The 16,978-nt window shown below is 38.2% G+C and overlaps 1 protein-coding gene across 6 annotated transcripts in view; it reads left to right on the top strand.

Moving 5' to 3' along the window:
* The window catches only part of NTRK2 (neurotrophic receptor tyrosine kinase 2), a 213,529-nt gene that overhangs the window by 33,783 nt on the left and 162,768 nt on the right, over positions 1-16,978 (top strand). For all 6 annotated transcript variants that reach the window (XM_049795658.1, XM_049795659.1, XM_049795663.1 and 3 more), the window contains exons 6-8: positions 8,496-8,632; positions 11,962-12,094; positions 13,641-13,940. In XM_049795658.1, the coding sequence (XP_049651615.1) occupies positions 8,496-8,632; positions 11,962-12,094; positions 13,641-13,940 (570 nt within the window). The remainder of the gene's footprint in view (positions 1-8,495; positions 8,633-11,961; positions 12,095-13,640; positions 13,941-16,978) is intronic.

The raw sequence follows: 16,978 nt of genomic DNA, 5'->3' as shown, positions 1-16,978 counted from the left end.
AGATATCTAGGCATATGATATGTAAATCAGGGCTTGTGAATGAGGATAGCAGAGTGTATGTGATGTATGAGAATGTCTCATATTTTTTAAAAAAGCAGGATTTTATTTTATAATTCTATTTCAATTTCTGCTTCAACTTGAATGAAGCAGGTTTATAATACAAAGCAGGTTAGAAATAGAAAGAAATAAGGCACTATCTAAGGGAAAAAAATGTGTCTTGATCACTCAAGTATTGTTCCTGAACTTAGTGCATTGTGCAGGTTTGCAGAGGTACTCTCTAGGCCTGACTTGACGCATCTGTGTAAGTGTGGAGTACTGATCTACTGAGGGAGAATGACTATCTGACTGTTGGCTGGCAGTATTCTTACTTTGCTCTTATGATGTAGCTACGTGAAGACTGGTGATTAGATAACTGTGTTCTGAAGTCTAAAGAAAGTACTTTATTCACTTTAAAAGTGGAGACATTTCATGAAGGCATCCCTTCAGCCATGTACTTGGTACGTGGTATACTTGGTATCAGGAGTGAAACCCATCATTTAGTTGTTTATGTAGTTCTCTGAAAATGTTCTTTTTCAGGAACACGTTTATCATGTTGCAATATTTGACAGATTGGCGTTATTTTCATTATTTCCTTGACATACATGAAGTTCTCCAGATAAAGATACAGGAATTGCAACTGCATTACATGCACTTAGTTCATAAGAAGCCATTTGTTAGAAGTTTGCATAAGCTAGTTTAGGCCTCATTAACGTACATTACATAGGCTGTTTAGCTCTTGGCTCATCTGTTAAGCTTGTGGCTGCTGTATTCAACCCAACTGCCCTGAATGTATTTGGTTTTCTTTTGAAAGTTGGTGTGGATAAACTGAAGCTTAGACACCAGTTAAGAACAATTTCTCTAAATGCAATTTAATTTCCTTAACCATTCAGGGAATTTGAGAAAAAACATGGCAGGGTACCTTCAGGAGGCTGCTGGCAAGGGAAGTGTTGATAAGTTTGATAGCCTCTATAGAAACATATAATCTGAAAATTCTGGCAGACAAACTGTTGATATTAATGTTGGGGATGAGGTCAATTAAACGATTCAGGTGCTGCAAGACCCCTTCTTAGTCAGCACCTTCCTGCTAGAACCCAGGTCAGGCTGAGGGACCTTAAGAGAAAGGTCTTGGGCAGAAGTTAAGGAGCTGATGTAAACCTTGGAAACATAAGACCTTCATCTAGTTTGAAATGTCAGCAGCAATCTTCAAAGCTTCTGTACAGGTTGACTGCAGAAGACAGCTCGGTGAATTTGTCCAAGTGAATTTGTGCTGCTGCACGGCTGTTTGTGGTTTTTGCCTACATAGCATTCATGATGGCATTTGAAGCCCTGGATGGGATGACAGTTCTGCGGAGGTTGTGTTTGTTGCTGTAATTGTGAAGATGAGTTAGCAAGTTTTCTGGTCTTTTCTGTGGCATACGCTGGCTCTACTTAAAGAAGTTTGCTTCTAGTGATAATTTCAGTTAAGCAGGGAGTGATCGAGTGTTTAAAGGCAAAGTAAGGGTGTATTGGCTCTGGAAAAGCATACTTCAAAGACTCATCATCTTCCAGTAGAGGCTGTACTTGTTTAATTATTTTCTGTAAAGGTTCCCAGCTGAATGTGACAATCAGGCATGTTATGATTGGAGGCAGATTTCTTTTAGTATTTTAAAATATTTGGGTGGCTCAGTGAGCTGCCACATCACTCATTCTGCTTCCCGAGAGAAAGACGTTCCTCCATAGACTTAACGAGGTGGGTGCTGTAAGTATCAGATCTGGTGTTGTAAGAAAATGAGAGTTGGACTTCTGAGAAGGTATACTGAAGCAGCAAGCACATGTAGCAAGAAGAGGTCCGAAATGATCTTGTTCAGTGTGCATATGCCTTCCAACTGCTCGTTAGGAAATGCTAAAGGAATGGGAAAGTCCTAAACTCTGGTCTGAATGACTCTTCTCAGGGTTTTGGCAAGGAGCCTCTACGTTTGGACTCAATCTCTCCCAATGGTAGGAACTTGTGTTTTTCCTTTCAAAAGGGCATAACAGAATTGCTTTTTTTTTTTTTTTTTTTTTTTTTTGATTAAACAAAAAAAAAAAAAAAATTGGCTACAGGAGGAAATTTTGTCATCCTCTGGATTCAGGTTCAGTTCAGGAATCGAACCTAAAACTTTGGGGATAATGTCCTCACCACAAACTTGTAGAGTGTTTGAGACTATTCTAGCTTAACCCTGTCAGATCTGTGCAAAATACCATGGTCATTGTGGAAAACACCCATCAAGATTTGCTGTGCCACATGGTGAGCATATCTCTATTAAGTGGTTATTCAGTGCTTTATTCAATGGCTGTATACTCTCCTAAAGAGTTGAAGAGATTTTGATCTGGGACAGTTTCTTTAATTTATATCATCACTCAGTGGGCAGAGGATGGAAATATGCTGGGGAAAGGGATTATAATCCAGGATTCCTTTTCCTCTTTCCCCCTCATACCTTTCAGGTTAGTGCCTCTACTTTTGATTTTAATCCAAGGGAAATTTCAAATTTTGTTGCGCATGATGGCAAAGTTACAGTGGAGGAATGGAGGGTAGTGCCCGGTGGTTAGAGCAGTGAAATGAGAGGTTGAGGGCTTCTCTTCCCTGTAGCGGAAGAAGAAAGTGATTTTTGGGCTCCAGAAAGAAGAAGACAGATGAGAGATGATAGGTTTTTTAAATGTTCTTCATTTCTGCTGATTCTGTATTTTACTTGCCTAACATAATTTTTTATTTTCATGGAATATGGTTGCCATTGTTATCTTGGAATAACTTCTGTGAGAATTCTGCAGTTATCTCTAGGTATTGAGCATTTTGATTCTGTGGTTGTGATAAAACAGGAAATGGAGACAATGATTTATGTTTCTTTAATTCATGTTTTGCATGTAAACTTTTGGAGTATCCTGTTTATAGTACTCTAAAGATGCAGCCAGGCTGATTTTTGTCCCTGTCGTTCTGCAGTTTTCAGTGGGAACATGCCCATTTACCACATGGCTGAAATCTGGCTCAGAGGTCGTTGGCTGCAGACAGTTGCTAAGTGAAACACAGGAGGCGAATCACGTATCCAACAGCTCCTAGCTTCGTAGCTAGAATTACTAGAAAGTTTTTTGCTTTGTTTTTTAAATCCATAAGAGCCCACAGGAAAAGACCCTTGGAATTTGTAAACACTCCTGTATTTTCAAGCAAGACAGAATTTTAATAGACTGATACAAGAAGACCCTGTTTTTCTTAGACCTTATATTAATACAGCCTGTTTGGAGCCAGTAAGACCTCTGAAATTTGCAGATCCATGTGCACAGTTCTTTACAAATTGCATTGTCAACCATCCTGTTTTCAGGCTTCAAACAGTACAAGTAGTGGGTGTTACCAAGCTGTACTGTAGTGCTGTAATTAGTTTTCTCCCTAGAGAGAAAAAGCAAAATCAGGGGAGCCAAGAACCTTGGACTATATTGAAACCGTATGTCAGGCAAGCAGACTGGATTTCAACCACTGTATCTTATGAATTACAGGGAATATTTTATAAATCAGTGGTTCTGGTAGTCTGCCTTTACATGGTTCAGTTTGATAGATGGTAGCTGGCTCAGTATTAATTTAATAATTCTGGACCTGACACATTTATTGAAAAGATGATTAAGGATTTCAGGTAAGGATTAAAATGACCTTATTAAAATTCAGATGCAGTTGGCTACTTTTTAGAAAAAAATTGCTAATTTTTTCTTGGTAACTGCTTGTTCTTATCACAGAACAGGTTGACCTGCAAAAATGTGCCAAGCAAAAAAGAGATGTTGTAGGCCACATTGAAAACCATTTAGTGACCCTGCACCACGTCTAGATTCCTGGGAGTTTGTCAACAGGCCGATGAAAATCAGGGGCTTAGCATGCAAAGGATGGGATAAATGAATGCAATATTGGATTTATGGTATTCTCTCAGGTGCTCGTTTCTTCATCATGTCATTTCTTAGGTATTAGTGAGGCTAATTGACCACATTGAGAGAATTTTTTGGTGAAGGTTTTTGAGCAGGTGAACAAATCCCAGAACTGAACAGATGTAAGTTGAAGCTGAAAAAGTCAATCTGGAAAAAATTTTCTAAAAATTTTTGTAACTGTAAGGATAGTTAACCAGTGAAACAACATCTTGGGTGTAATGGCGGATTCCTTTCTTCTTGCTTAAGACCTTCTTCTAAAAGTTGCTGTAGTATACTGGCTAGAGTGTTAGCTTGGTACCGAGAGTTGAGTTACAGACTAAAGAGTTTGTATTAATACTCAGTTGTTTCTTAATGAGGTCATATCCTTCCTTTGACATATAGTGAGAGTCTGGCTTTACCAAGGCCAGTGTAAGTTTTCTGTAGAAAGTAGTAAGTAGCCACATGAAGACTTTGAAAGCCCTCTAGGAATTTAGGCACATTCTTTTTGTTAATTTCCATTGACAGTTGCGTAGCCAAATGCTGTAGTAACCTTTGAAAATTTCATCCAAAGTATTTGGTTTTGTGGTTGCTGAAGTCCCAGCTGTGCACAGAGAACATATGAGTCATTCCCTAGCGATGCTTGACAGTTCCACTGTCTGATCACCTCGGGCCATTGGTTTGTACTAATGATGGTCTGTGAAGGTAAATAGCCCCCCCCCCCCCCCGTGCCCCCCAGCCTTAAAGGAGGGTTTGTTCCTTCTAAAGCATAAGATGGTATTTGGAGACACTCAGCTGACATAAATGAGTTCCTCCTGCTCATCTCTGTTGCATTCAGTTGTGCTGGGGTGAGGGAAGTGACTGCTTATTCTAATTCAGAGCTGTCAGTTCCTGGGAATAAAGTGTTACCAATCTGAATATGAGAACAGATATTCTGTATGTGGTGAAATAACATAGCTGTTATACACCTGTGCATAATGAAACACATAGATATTAGTGTACACTTTCATCTATTGAACTGCGTAGCTCTTTACATTATAGTTTAAAATTCTCAGTAGTGGGTTCTGTCCTCCTTTTTTTGTAGAGATTGAAAAGCATTGGATAAATTATTGAGAAGAAAGGGGACTTCAGAAAATGAAATAAAACAGAATGGTCTTAAGATCATTCAGAAACAATTTTTTCTCTGTCCATTCAGAACAGGAGAGCTCTCAATGAATTTGAACATTGCAGAAAAATTTCAGAACTGGTAAAAGGGAATGGCTCTTGTATACGGCCTGGACAGTACACTTACGAAACTCATTGCTGCAGAAGGCTATTAAGGCCAAAAAGATAGCAAGCTTAAAAAAGAAATCAGATACTAGCAGGGTTATTACTGATATCCAGAATTATAATAATCAGTGCTATCGAAGTTTAAAAGAGATATTGTGTTTCCAGCTTTGGGGAACAGGATAATCTCTGTCTGACAGATATCAAGATGAGACTTGTGGAAAGATGATGTTATGTCTACCCTGCATGGGCTTTTATGCTACAATCTGAATTTACTATGCTGGCAGTATACAAAAGTATTTGAACTCGTTGTCTGATTGCTTGTATCAATTACTGTATACAAAGTCCTTTAAGATGTTAATCCGTATCAACAGAGGTGATAGTCATCTAAACCACTGTATTTAACCAAATTAAGTCAGGAGTAAATGCAGATGGTTGGATATCTTTGTAATTGTGTAGGTGTCAAAGTGCTACTGACTCGTATAAATGGTCTCACACTACACTGAGCATACATACTGAGCATATATGTCTTTTAGGGTGCATTGTCGTTTTTTAAATATTTTTCAGTACAGGTTTTGCTGCTTAGTTTCATTGCTTTATTGGTAAGTCCAGTGTATCACATTTTCTAGACAAGAGGTCTTACACTACTTTTTCCAGACACAGCCACTTCTCAACTAGGGTGTATTCTGCTGTGGAGCAGTCTGGGTACCACTGGAAATAAAAGCCAAATGACCTTGCAGTTAAAGTTCACTAACTCAAGAAACCCAACCAGAAAAAATTAATCCCAAGGAAATTCTTGTATGTGTTTCCCACTCACCTCTTGTGACTGGGAAAGGGAGTAAAAGAAAACACACACACTAATGTGATTATTCTATTCTGTTCTATTCTATTCTAATTCTAATTCTATGCAAATTCTATTGTATTCATACCTTTTTGCTGCAATGTTTTCTGCCATGTCTTGCAACTGGTTTTTAGTGCAACTTTAGGAATCTATAGAATAATAAGACTATTATTTTATAACCTCCTGGCAGGGTACAAGCATGATATAACTGTTTCCCTCAGAAATATAACACCAACATGGCATGTGCAGACTTTTGGAAATAAAGAGAACTAGATCTAATTTTGGGTGGAAACCAGAACCAGTACCAGAGGAATTAAACTTCAGTTGCCTCTCCTGTAAATAAACACACTGCAGGAACAAGTTGTCTCAGAACTTAACAGCTATTAAAGGAGAGCTCTAAGGCACCAAAGATTGTTTTTATTTTTGCTTACATGAGAGGTTTCATGTGAAATGATGTGTTGGTAGGAACTGTGCACGCTTGCATAGTGAAAAGGTAATCTGTCATGTAGACTTTGTCCCAAGTGCTGGGGCCAGGAAGTGGGGAGCTTTAATCTCTTCGCACGTTCAGGTCTGGCAAGAGTAGTTGGAATGGTTTTCAGAGGTGGTGTGGAAGTGTAACTTTATAAAGCAAATGATCTCATTACTTCTCCTTGTTCCCTAACCAGCATAATTAATATCCAAATGTTCCCTAGGATTAGTTTTATTTCCTGCTCAGCTAGTTGACAGACACTGCTGAGATTTGAATTCACAGCAGGTGAGAGCAGATGGTTACCTTCGCTAACAGATTACTGCATCAAGGCGTACAAACTGTCCAGCTCTGTCTCAATAAACTTCAACATATGATTTATAAAGTGAACACAGTAGAAGAAATCCATGATGCCTATAACAGGAATCATATTACAGCACTACTTAAAGCACTGGGAGAATTGCCTAAGCGGTTATTGCATACTTGCACTGATCTTCAAATCTTATTAGGCAAGAAAGCATTGCCTGGAAAATTATTTGTCTTCTCTTTTGTATTACTTCCTCTCTTTTAATTTTTATTGAACTAATTAAACTTAAAGGGAGATTTCCAGTACATAGAGCTTCTGTTGAAGTTCTAGCAAACATATGAATGTGTTCACACTGATTTGATGGTTAATTGTACAGAACCTTTTACATAAGCAAAAAAACCTCTGCTAAACTTCTATACCTGCAAGTCCATGATGAAACTACTGTACTCTTAACTAAAAAACCAAACCAAAACAAAGAGAACCATTGTTTCCGAAAAAAAGAAAAGTAATTGTAAGATCACGCATACATATCCAGCACAGCAGATAAGCTTGATTATTTGAAATGATAAATTGCAAGTAAAACTTGCCTGGAACAGCTGATGAGAAATGCCTCATAAAGGAGGCCAAGGCTTTTCAGAGAGTGTAGCAGCTCCAAATGATAGCACAGCATCTTTTTAAAAAGATAATGATATTTCTAGAATGTTGCATAAGTGTTTGCTATGTAAATAAATGTGAAATGTGAGGTTGTCTGTGCCTGAAGTCTATTGATAATGCTGGCGTTATTTTTGAAGAGGGGCAGTCTGTAATTCCTTGTGTTTTTAAACATTTAGCATATATTGACTCTTCGGGAAGCTCCCTTTGCTTTGAGTGCTGAAGAATGAGATACAGAGTGATTTATAGCTCTGTGAGATGCAGGGGAGGTCCTGATTCTTGCAAAATCTGGGCTTATTTCCTGGTGAGTGGTACCATCTCACTGCTTTTCGGCTTCCCTGAGGACAATAGCAGTCTGCTGAGGTGGCTTGGATAGCACCTCTGAGCAATTGCTAACCCTCTCTTCTGTCCTTTCTCTTCTCTGGTTGGATCTGTTCAGTGCTCTGTTTCCCTCACTTTGTACTTCAGATCTAGGTTTTGCCCTGCTCTCTGTGAGCTGTTTGTCTGAATGACAGGGAGGGCTGCAATCTCTTGTGTGATACTGGGAGCTAATGGGATTTTCCTGTTAGTGTTGTGGAGTGGTCGAAATACCACAGTGTCAGTTCATGGGAAATAGACGTTGCTTTGCAGCTCTTACAAAGAGACAAATTACATTTCCCGTTTGAAAGAATAAAGGAAGGGTTTTCTTCCATTTTGAAGATGAACACTGAAGTTAGGATAACTTCATTTGCCCACCTGAAACTTTTCCCCATATAATTAGCTTAATATATTTCCACATGCAGTAATGTTTTCTTAGGATGTGAAGTGGAGGAGGCACAGAAAATGTTATGTAGCAGCGTAAAGATTGTAGTTACATGTTTCCAAAGATGCTGTTCGTGCTCCCTGAGGGAATAGTAACCGACCACAGTGAACATCCGATTTAGTGGTGTTTTTGCTTGTATTTATGCAGCTTGCTTAGAATTGGGTGGTGTTTATTTCTGTCAACTACAAATGCATGCGGGTTTTTTTGGTTGTTGTTTCTATTGTAGACTTGCCCTCAGCAAACTTAAGCAATTACAACATCACCGTGGTGGAAGGAAAGAGCATCACATTGTACTGTGATACTACTGGCGGGCCACCCCCTAATGTGTCCTGGGTGCTCACTAATCTTGTTTCAAACCATGAGGTAAGCTTCATACTCAAATACGTGACAATTCAGAGACAGAGGATACCTGCTGAAGGATGGAATGAAGGTTCATGTCTAGCTTTAGTTAACTTTTTATTTAAAAAATGAAATAGAAAATTAATGTGGGGATTACATTTATTTTCCAGTTATTTTCAATCCAGGGTGACTGCCACAGTGCTTTTGAAGAATGACAGACATTTGCTCCTTGAGACCCTGATTTGCGCTCTGTTTTTTGGATGCTCACTTGTAAATCAGAGTACTGTAAATTTTTGGAAGCAATGTGGTAGATTGGGGTACTGAAACACAGGGGCTTTCTTGTTATCACTGATACCTACATACAGATAATAATCTACCCTAATAATGAAAAAAAGCTTTGTGTCTCTAATTTTATTATATTTTCATGCCAAAACCTTCCTGTGTTGGAATTTGGTTGTAAATACTTTGTGGTTTGTTTAATTTTCTTTCAACCAGCAAAGCAACAAGAGAAAGCTGTGGAAATTGAAGTGAAGGTTTTACTAAAAAGAATGGCTGTTTTTTTTAATGAAGTATGAAGATGTTTCCTCAATAAAATCATCTAGGCAGGGAGGAATTCTATTTTCTGAGATCTCTGTCTTCTGTGTCCCTACTTGAGACTGTGTGCACACTGGAGATAGAATGATTAAGTTCTTTCCAATGGAAGTGTTGATAAGGAGAGGCATATAAGCAGATCTTCAACATGCAGCTGGTGACCTCTTAAATTGCCATCATTTACACAGTGGGCAAGACCCTCTGTTATTTATAATTTTATGGCTTTGGCTTTCCTACATTCATGATGTTGCAGACTGCTTAAAGTTTCCTGATCTGTACAAAGTATGGGATGTGTACTTCCAAAACTGTTCCTGCAGTGTGGAAGAGACAGGACCTCTGAAGTCTCAAAGTCTTTGTACTTTCTTCCTTGAGGTTATTACATTGGGCCTGTGCAGAATTTGACTAGCCTGTCTTCCAGCTCTTATAAGGAAGACTCTAGTTTTACTTTTAAAATTTTCTCCAATCTGTAAAACTACCCAAAGGTATCAGTTGTCATCAAGAACAAGAATTTAAAACAGTTTGGGGAACCTATGCCAAGCTGTGCTCTTCCTCTTTCTCTTTCTCTTTCTCTTTCTCTTTCTCTTTCTCTTTCTCTTTCTCTTTCTTTTTCTTTCTTTTTCTCTTTCTTTTTCTTTTTCTTTTTTCCTTTTTCTCTTTCTTTTTCTTTTCTTTTTTCTTTTTTCTTTTTATTTTTATTTTTGTCTTTTTTCTTTTTCTCTTTTTCTTTTTCTTTCTTTCTCTTTCTCTCTTTCTCTCTTTCTCTTTCTTTCTTTCCTTTTCTCTTTCCTTTTCTCTTTCCTTTTCTCTTTCTCTTTCTCTTTCTCTTTCTCTTTCTCTTTCTCTTTCTCTTTCCTTTTCTCTTTCCCTTTCCCTTTCCCTTTCTCCTCATTCTCTTTCTGTTCTCTTTTTTCTTTCTCTTTCTCTCTTTTTTTTTTTTTTTTTTTTTTTTTGAGTTATGAGCCAAAACAAATGTGGGATGCTGTTCAAAAAGTGAGATCACCTCATTTTTTAACCCTCCTATCTTTGAAATGCCATGGTCAGTTTGCTTCAAGCTTTCCAGGAATATTTTGTCCTGGCATAACTTCATCTTGAGATTTCTTAGGGGCTCGTCATATAGGCTAGCTACAACCTTAGCCGCGGGGCACAGTAGTCTTTTCAGTAGCAGAAGAACGAGTGCCTTTTAAACCTCATTTGCCATTCACAACCATCCTTCCCTTTGCTGCAAGTGTTGGTTTTGGTTTCCTTTCTCTTGCTTCCTTATCTCAGTTTCTGCCTCCCTTTTCTTCACCTCTTACGCTGCTTTTGCCTGTTTTCTCTCTCTTTCCTGTTTTACAGAGATGTTAACAAAAGTTAAAACTAAACTGTAGTCCTGCAAAGCTAACTGTATGCACTCAGTTTTTAAGCTGATGTATAATCCAATTGATGTTGGTTAGATTTTTCTTGTGTTAGATTTCAGCCCTGAGCCTGCAATTGAGCCCCTCTACTTTCAGTCCAGCTTTGAGCTCACCTCTGAGAGTTGTGCATAGAGAAATGTGTAATGGGATGTTTGCTTTTCCACTCACCCTCCCTAGTGACACACTAAAATCAAAATGACATTCAATTTAAGTGGAGTTAAGGTGTCATCTTGAGGTTCAAAATTCTGATTGCACAGGACTCTATGCAGGGGTGTTCCCACATGTCCCCATTGACTGCCACTGAAAGTCACTGTGGTTTTACAGACGCAGTGTGTTTGTATTCTGTGCAGCACTGAAGTGTATATGTACACTGAGAAAAGTGCCTCAGAAGTAGTTTTTAAAAATGGTCCTAATTATTTGTTTATTTTCTGAATGTGTTTTTGTTTCTTTCCTATTTTAAGAAAAGAGTCTTGCATTTTATGAAAAATTCAAGTATGGAAATAGTAATTATTTGGAGATCATATGAAGGGCCTGATACAAGAAAACCAGAATCTTTAACAAATAGCTTTGCTAGCTTCTTTTTTTTTTTTTTTTTTTTTGTAATTCAGCCCTATTTGCTTTATTGAGTGTTGTATAGCTGTATATTCAATATGGCATTTAAGGCTGTAAATGGGGACCGAGCTTTCTGAGAATCATAAGAATCAAGATTTCTAAGAATCATAATTCTTACCTTAATTAGCCAGTGCTTAAACACATAAAACAGTACTTGGGCAGTAGCTTAGGTAGTAGAAGGCATGTAATTTCTTGTGGAAGTTTTCATGAGAAGAAGAAGCTTTCAAGATAAATTTGGCTAAGGAGGAGGGAGAAAACACATTGTTGTCAAGGTACAGTAGAGCTCAGAAGGCAGCAGTAGAAGAGATGTCAAGTGTAAGTGTAAAGGAAAGAGACAAAAGGAAGTGTAAAGGACTGAGCAGAATAAAGTTCAAGGGGAGCAGAGACAGACTGTAGAAATCAGTCATGAAGTGGAAGTGAGCGATGAACAAGGGTATGGGCAGAGAAAAGAACATTGATGTAGAGGGTAAGAAGTATACTGTTTAAAAAGGCAGAAACTGAAGGTGACAGGACAGAAAAATGGTTGAGTGCAGTGTTTGTAGCAGGACTTTTGGAGCTTTGAATCCACTGCAATTGGTTCTGTAGGTGTTTTGTGTCTGGATAAGAGACTAAAGTAAGGCTTTGATTAATTGTGGACTGTACAGCTACAAGAAGGGAAAATGAAAAATGCCATTTGGCTGTGGCCAATAATTCGCTCCCTCTCCCTTGTTCTTTATGCTGCGGTTGACACATGCATGTTTTTCTGATCGCCTGTAGAGTGACACAAGTAAGAACCCTGCCTCGTTAACCATAAAGAACGTTTCCTCCATGGACAGCGGACTGTGGATTTCTTGCGTAGCAGAGAACATTGTGGGAGAGGACCAAGCCTCTGCCGAGCTCACAGTATTCTGTACGTATGCAGGCCTCCATACAGTTCCCAAGGCCAAACTGCATTGGCAGCAACTGTTTTGGGTATAAATATTTTTTGGGCATGCAGGTTGTTGAAACAAAATCCCTAAGCATGTGAACTATCTACTGCAGTTAATCCTGGGAGTAGCCCAACCAGCAGTTGTGTTTTTTTCAGCCCTGCGTACTACAAAAACTGTGTTTCTAAATATTTTATCTTCCAGTTAAAATGATCTGTAATAAAGGTCTGAAACCCAAAATACTTCATGGCACTGTCAGTGTGGGAAGGTTTGTTAATGGTGTGCATGTACATACACAATGTCTTAGGAATTAAGTGTGAATGCATCAAAAGGCTCATAGAATTAATTGTAAGAGACTACAAATGTTTAAGTTCTTATTATCTAAAGCAACAACTGCTTTGTTCAAAAAATAACACACTTGCAACATTAGTATTGCCAGATGTAAATTTATTTGTCATAGCTTTGAATAATACACTTATTTGCCAGGCCCAAGGAAGGGGGAAGGGACGTGTAGTGTAGAGGCACTCGCTTCTTAGATCTAAGCTCCAGCCTGAATTCATTTTATGTGAACTAGACAGCATGTTTTCACAAGTTGCAACCCTCTGTTTAATTGAAGATGGGAATGGAACGCTTTGTAGATGGCAAACTTTGTTCAGCATGTGCTCATGGCAGAGTAAACTAGAAAAATTACTGTAGATGTAGGTTTTTAGGTTGAAATTGGATATGTAATAGCTATAGGAAGGAACATAAACTAGAAATGTTTGAACAGTGTAAATGAGATTCTGAGCTTGGCACTGTTACGAGTGATAAAAGGTAGTATAACTAGATAAAATTGGATGCAGTTAAGAATAAATACCAAGGAAAATTTCCCAATAGTGAAATAATGGGCAAGGTGCTGGAATAATCTCCTGAGGGAAACAGGACAAGTCCGTAAACTTGAGGCGTTTAGCAGGTTTGAACAAAGAATGAGAAAATGTATAGCAGAAAATCGTCTTTCCCTGACAGAAGAATCCAGGGAATTAAGTCATCTCTTCTGGCTTTGATTATGTGAAGAAAATAATCTGAAAGTTTGGATTCCTAGCTGAATGTATTTCCAGTACTACTTGTTTTGGCCAACTTTTAAATATTTTCAGTACTGTTGTGTTCAGTACTGTTGTGTTCAGCACTCCTCAGCACCATTTTTGCAGCAGAGTAAAGCTAAAATGTTTCTCTTGCTCTTCTCAGTGATGCAGTAACTGAACTTCCCACACCTTACAGGGTTTAAGTGATTTATCAGGTATTCAGTTTTTGTCTGAAACTAGTTTATTTTGTTTCTTTCTCAAGAACGGCTTCATTTCAGCTATAAACATAGTACCAAAGCAGGTGGTCTCCTATGTAAGTATCCTCCAAATAAGTATCATTCTTACTAATAACATACTTTTGTACTGATGAATGAAAAATACTTCCCTGATAACTTTGGGGGAGGGAGGGAAGGTAAGAAAGTTGTGTTCAAAATATTCTGATGTTCTTCACTCTTTTTTTTCAATATAGTTGCACCAAATATCACGTTTATTGAATCTCCAACCCCAGACCACCACTGGTGTATTCCATTCACTGTGAAAGGGAACCCTAAGCCCACACTGCAGTGGTTCTATGAAGGGGCTATACTGAATGAGTCTGAATACATCTGTACTAAAATACATGTTATCAATCAAAGTGAATACCATGGCTGCCTTCAGCTAGACAATCCCACCCACCTGAATAATGGTGCTTATACCTTACTGGCAAAGAATGAGTACGGAGAGGATGAAAAACGCGTTGATGCTCATTTCATGTCAGTGCCTGGGGATGGTAAGTATAATATTTTTTTTACGTTAGCAATTGAAAATTTATGAGACCATGGAGGCAGTACTCCTGGCCAGTTTAACTACTTTGGAGGAAGCTTTTTTTTTCCTCTCTCTGAATGAATGTCTTCAAGATTAGTTGTAAAATAATGTTTTTCTTGAGCGTTTTCTTCTTGTTTATTGCTTCTTAAAGGAAGGCTATGCTAGTGCTCTGTAAACCTTCCTTTTGAGTAACCATTCTCAGTGCCAGCTAAGACAAGTTAAAGGTTGCTGTTTCTGAAGTGTTTTCTCAAGCCTCAACTCTGATTCTGGAAAGCACTGAGTGCCAATTCAGCCACTCTGTAAGTTTTCTGCACTGCATATGAATGCAACTAGGCAGTGTATACAAGGGCAAGGGGCATGCCTGTGTAGCATCTAGTGCCTTGTTGCAAAATCAGTAGTGCAGTCCAGTGAGTTGAGGATAATATGTTGTTGAGGACACCAGAGGGAGCTGGAGATAAAACAAGTAACCAAGAGGCAGGAGGGTCAAGGTCTCAGGTCCTCACAGGCATTTTGATGTCCAATTCCCATTAGTTTCAGTGGAGGTTGGGCACCTACATGCCTAGGACTATCCATGCTCAAGATGGTTGCTGTTAAATATATGCATCTTCAGTTACTCTAAAGGCTCTGCCTCAACCCTCCTAAATGCTCAAGCAGGCTCAAGGTGGACTAACTCATTGAACTGCAGGGACTACTGTAAGTGTTTGATGTTCACCGTGGTTTGATCTTTTGCCACGTCTTGAAAACCATATGTGAAGTGACTGTGAAAGTAAGATGGCATACATATAAGCATATTGCTGTATGTGAAAGAAAATCTGAGTGGACCTTGCACAGCTGGAGTGGAAATAAAGGCATGTTTTTGTGCAAAAAAATGCACAGTCATATCTGAAAATACGAGCATGTGTGTACCTTCAGCTTTTTAGCCATGAGATATAAGTAGCCTTCTTTTTTCAAACAGCAATGTGCAGTGCTACTGTTATCTGGCAGAAAAAAAAGTGAATATTTAAATTCTCTCTCCTACATTGCAGGCTGTAGACAGTATAAATATGGTCTGTATTTTTTCCCTATCAGTTCAGTCTGCTGTAGGGAGAGAGATGGCAGGTCTTTTGCTTTCCCACCCTTAGAAGGAGAAGGTGAAGAGCTGATACAACCAGGCTTTATTTACTGCTGCTGTCCTTAGTGCTCCTCTCCTCTTTTTTCTCTGTAAGTTCTTCTTTAAACAGACTTATTACAGAAACATGCCATGGTTTCAGCTACTGGCATCCTCATGATCTCTAATACTGCATTATAACAGTTCACTAAAACAGTTCACCTGATAGATGTTCTGTGTACAATGGAAGTTGTCTTACACCCTGATTATTTAATATGAACCTGGCTTCATTTGCTTAACAGAATAACAGTTCCTCTAGTACACTTAAGTGGATTTATAATTTTTTGTGCTTGATCCAAATCCCTTTTACTATTCTGTTTTTCCTTTATGCTTCTCCCTTGTCCACTGAAACTTTCCCAGTTGTGGCCTTTTAAATCAGTAAATAGAACTGTAGGTATTCTCCAAATCAGAAAGACAGCATTATTTATTTGTTCCATCCACTTCATACTCATAAGGAATATAGGTCTCCCAAGGTAATGTGTGCTGTGTTCTTTAAGCATTTCCCAAGATCTTTGGTGGATTAAGCTTCACAAAAAGAGTATAGAGGAAACTGGACTATGTATAGACAGGTTGTAACTACTTTAGAAATCAGTGCATAGCGGATGGCACCAAACAAGTCTTAAAAATTAACAACAGGGGAAATTGCTTATCTGCTTAACCTCCTCAATATTTTTTTTTCTATAAGAATAGTGGCATTGAGCTTTAGAAAATGTCATAACATTGTTGTCTCCTCCACTTAAGCTGGCATAAAAGCAAATGTTAAAAAAACTAGAATCCTCTGTGCATTGTATTACAATTTTTGTTTTAAACTAATACTATTTAAAGCACTGTCAGGCTTTTCCAACCCCTTGAAAGGTTTTTTCAGTGCTGTCGTTACTGTGTAGTTTCTTCTTTTGGCCCACGTACTGTACAATGAAGCATAAAGATTAAGGCCCACGCCCTGGTATTATGTTCATTTCCATGCATTCATGGCTGAATTAAATACCAGCTCTGATGTTTCATGGGGTGGGGTATGCTCACTGAGCTTTAAACCGATTCTCTGGTTATTTCATCACTTACGGGCAAATGGTCTGAAGGTAAAAAAAAAAAAGAAAATAAAAAAAAAAAACCCTCACCTATAATCCATATGTCTATCTATATTAAATACAACTAAGTCTGAAGCATTTTCTGTCATCAACAGTGTAATACTTCACTTTCAAAGTTGCATCAAATGCGATGAAGACACGATTAGTGCAAAGATCCTCTCAACTTCCAGCATGCCACTTGCATGGTGGAACATTTTTCATTGGTCTGAGGATGCAGGCAGAAAGGGGAGGAAAGCATGTACCACAGTGGGATTTGGATTGAGTTAATGATAACACAGTTAATGTTGTAAATTAGGCCTTTGTTTTAAATATGAAGGCCTGGAAGAATAAATTTCATATTCTATTAGCTAGAATTTTAACTTGATTTAATCTGCTAAAGTTCTTGGATTCATATGAAGCTGTTCTTGCTGAGGATGACTTGATTATTTGAGACTACACTGCAGCAAACAGTAAGCAAGAAATGTTCATGTTTTATTCTGGAGGCTGTTCTCATAGTTGATCCAGAACAGCTAATGAATGTGGGAGACATTTTTACCAATAATAAGTATTTTTAATTAAGCTTATTCATCTATCGGCTTGCTACTCTAAAATTCAGCTGAAGGAATCCAAGTCACATAGTATCTTGTCAAAGTAAAAGAATATGTTAAATATGCCTTAGAGGTAGCATTTTGCTTATGTGGCATAACAACATAGGTCTGTTTTGCAGAAGTATGTTTTTGGATTGAGTCTTTTGCTGCTGCTTTATTCTGAAAATGCCGACTTTATGAAGAA

This window comes from Accipiter gentilis, chromosome Z (assembly GCF_929443795.1).
Source record: "Accipiter gentilis chromosome Z, bAccGen1.1, whole genome shotgun sequence".
Taxonomy (NCBI): domain Eukaryota; kingdom Metazoa; phylum Chordata; class Aves; order Accipitriformes; family Accipitridae; genus Astur; species Astur gentilis.
This window is presented reverse-complemented; position numbering and strand designations above follow the sequence as displayed.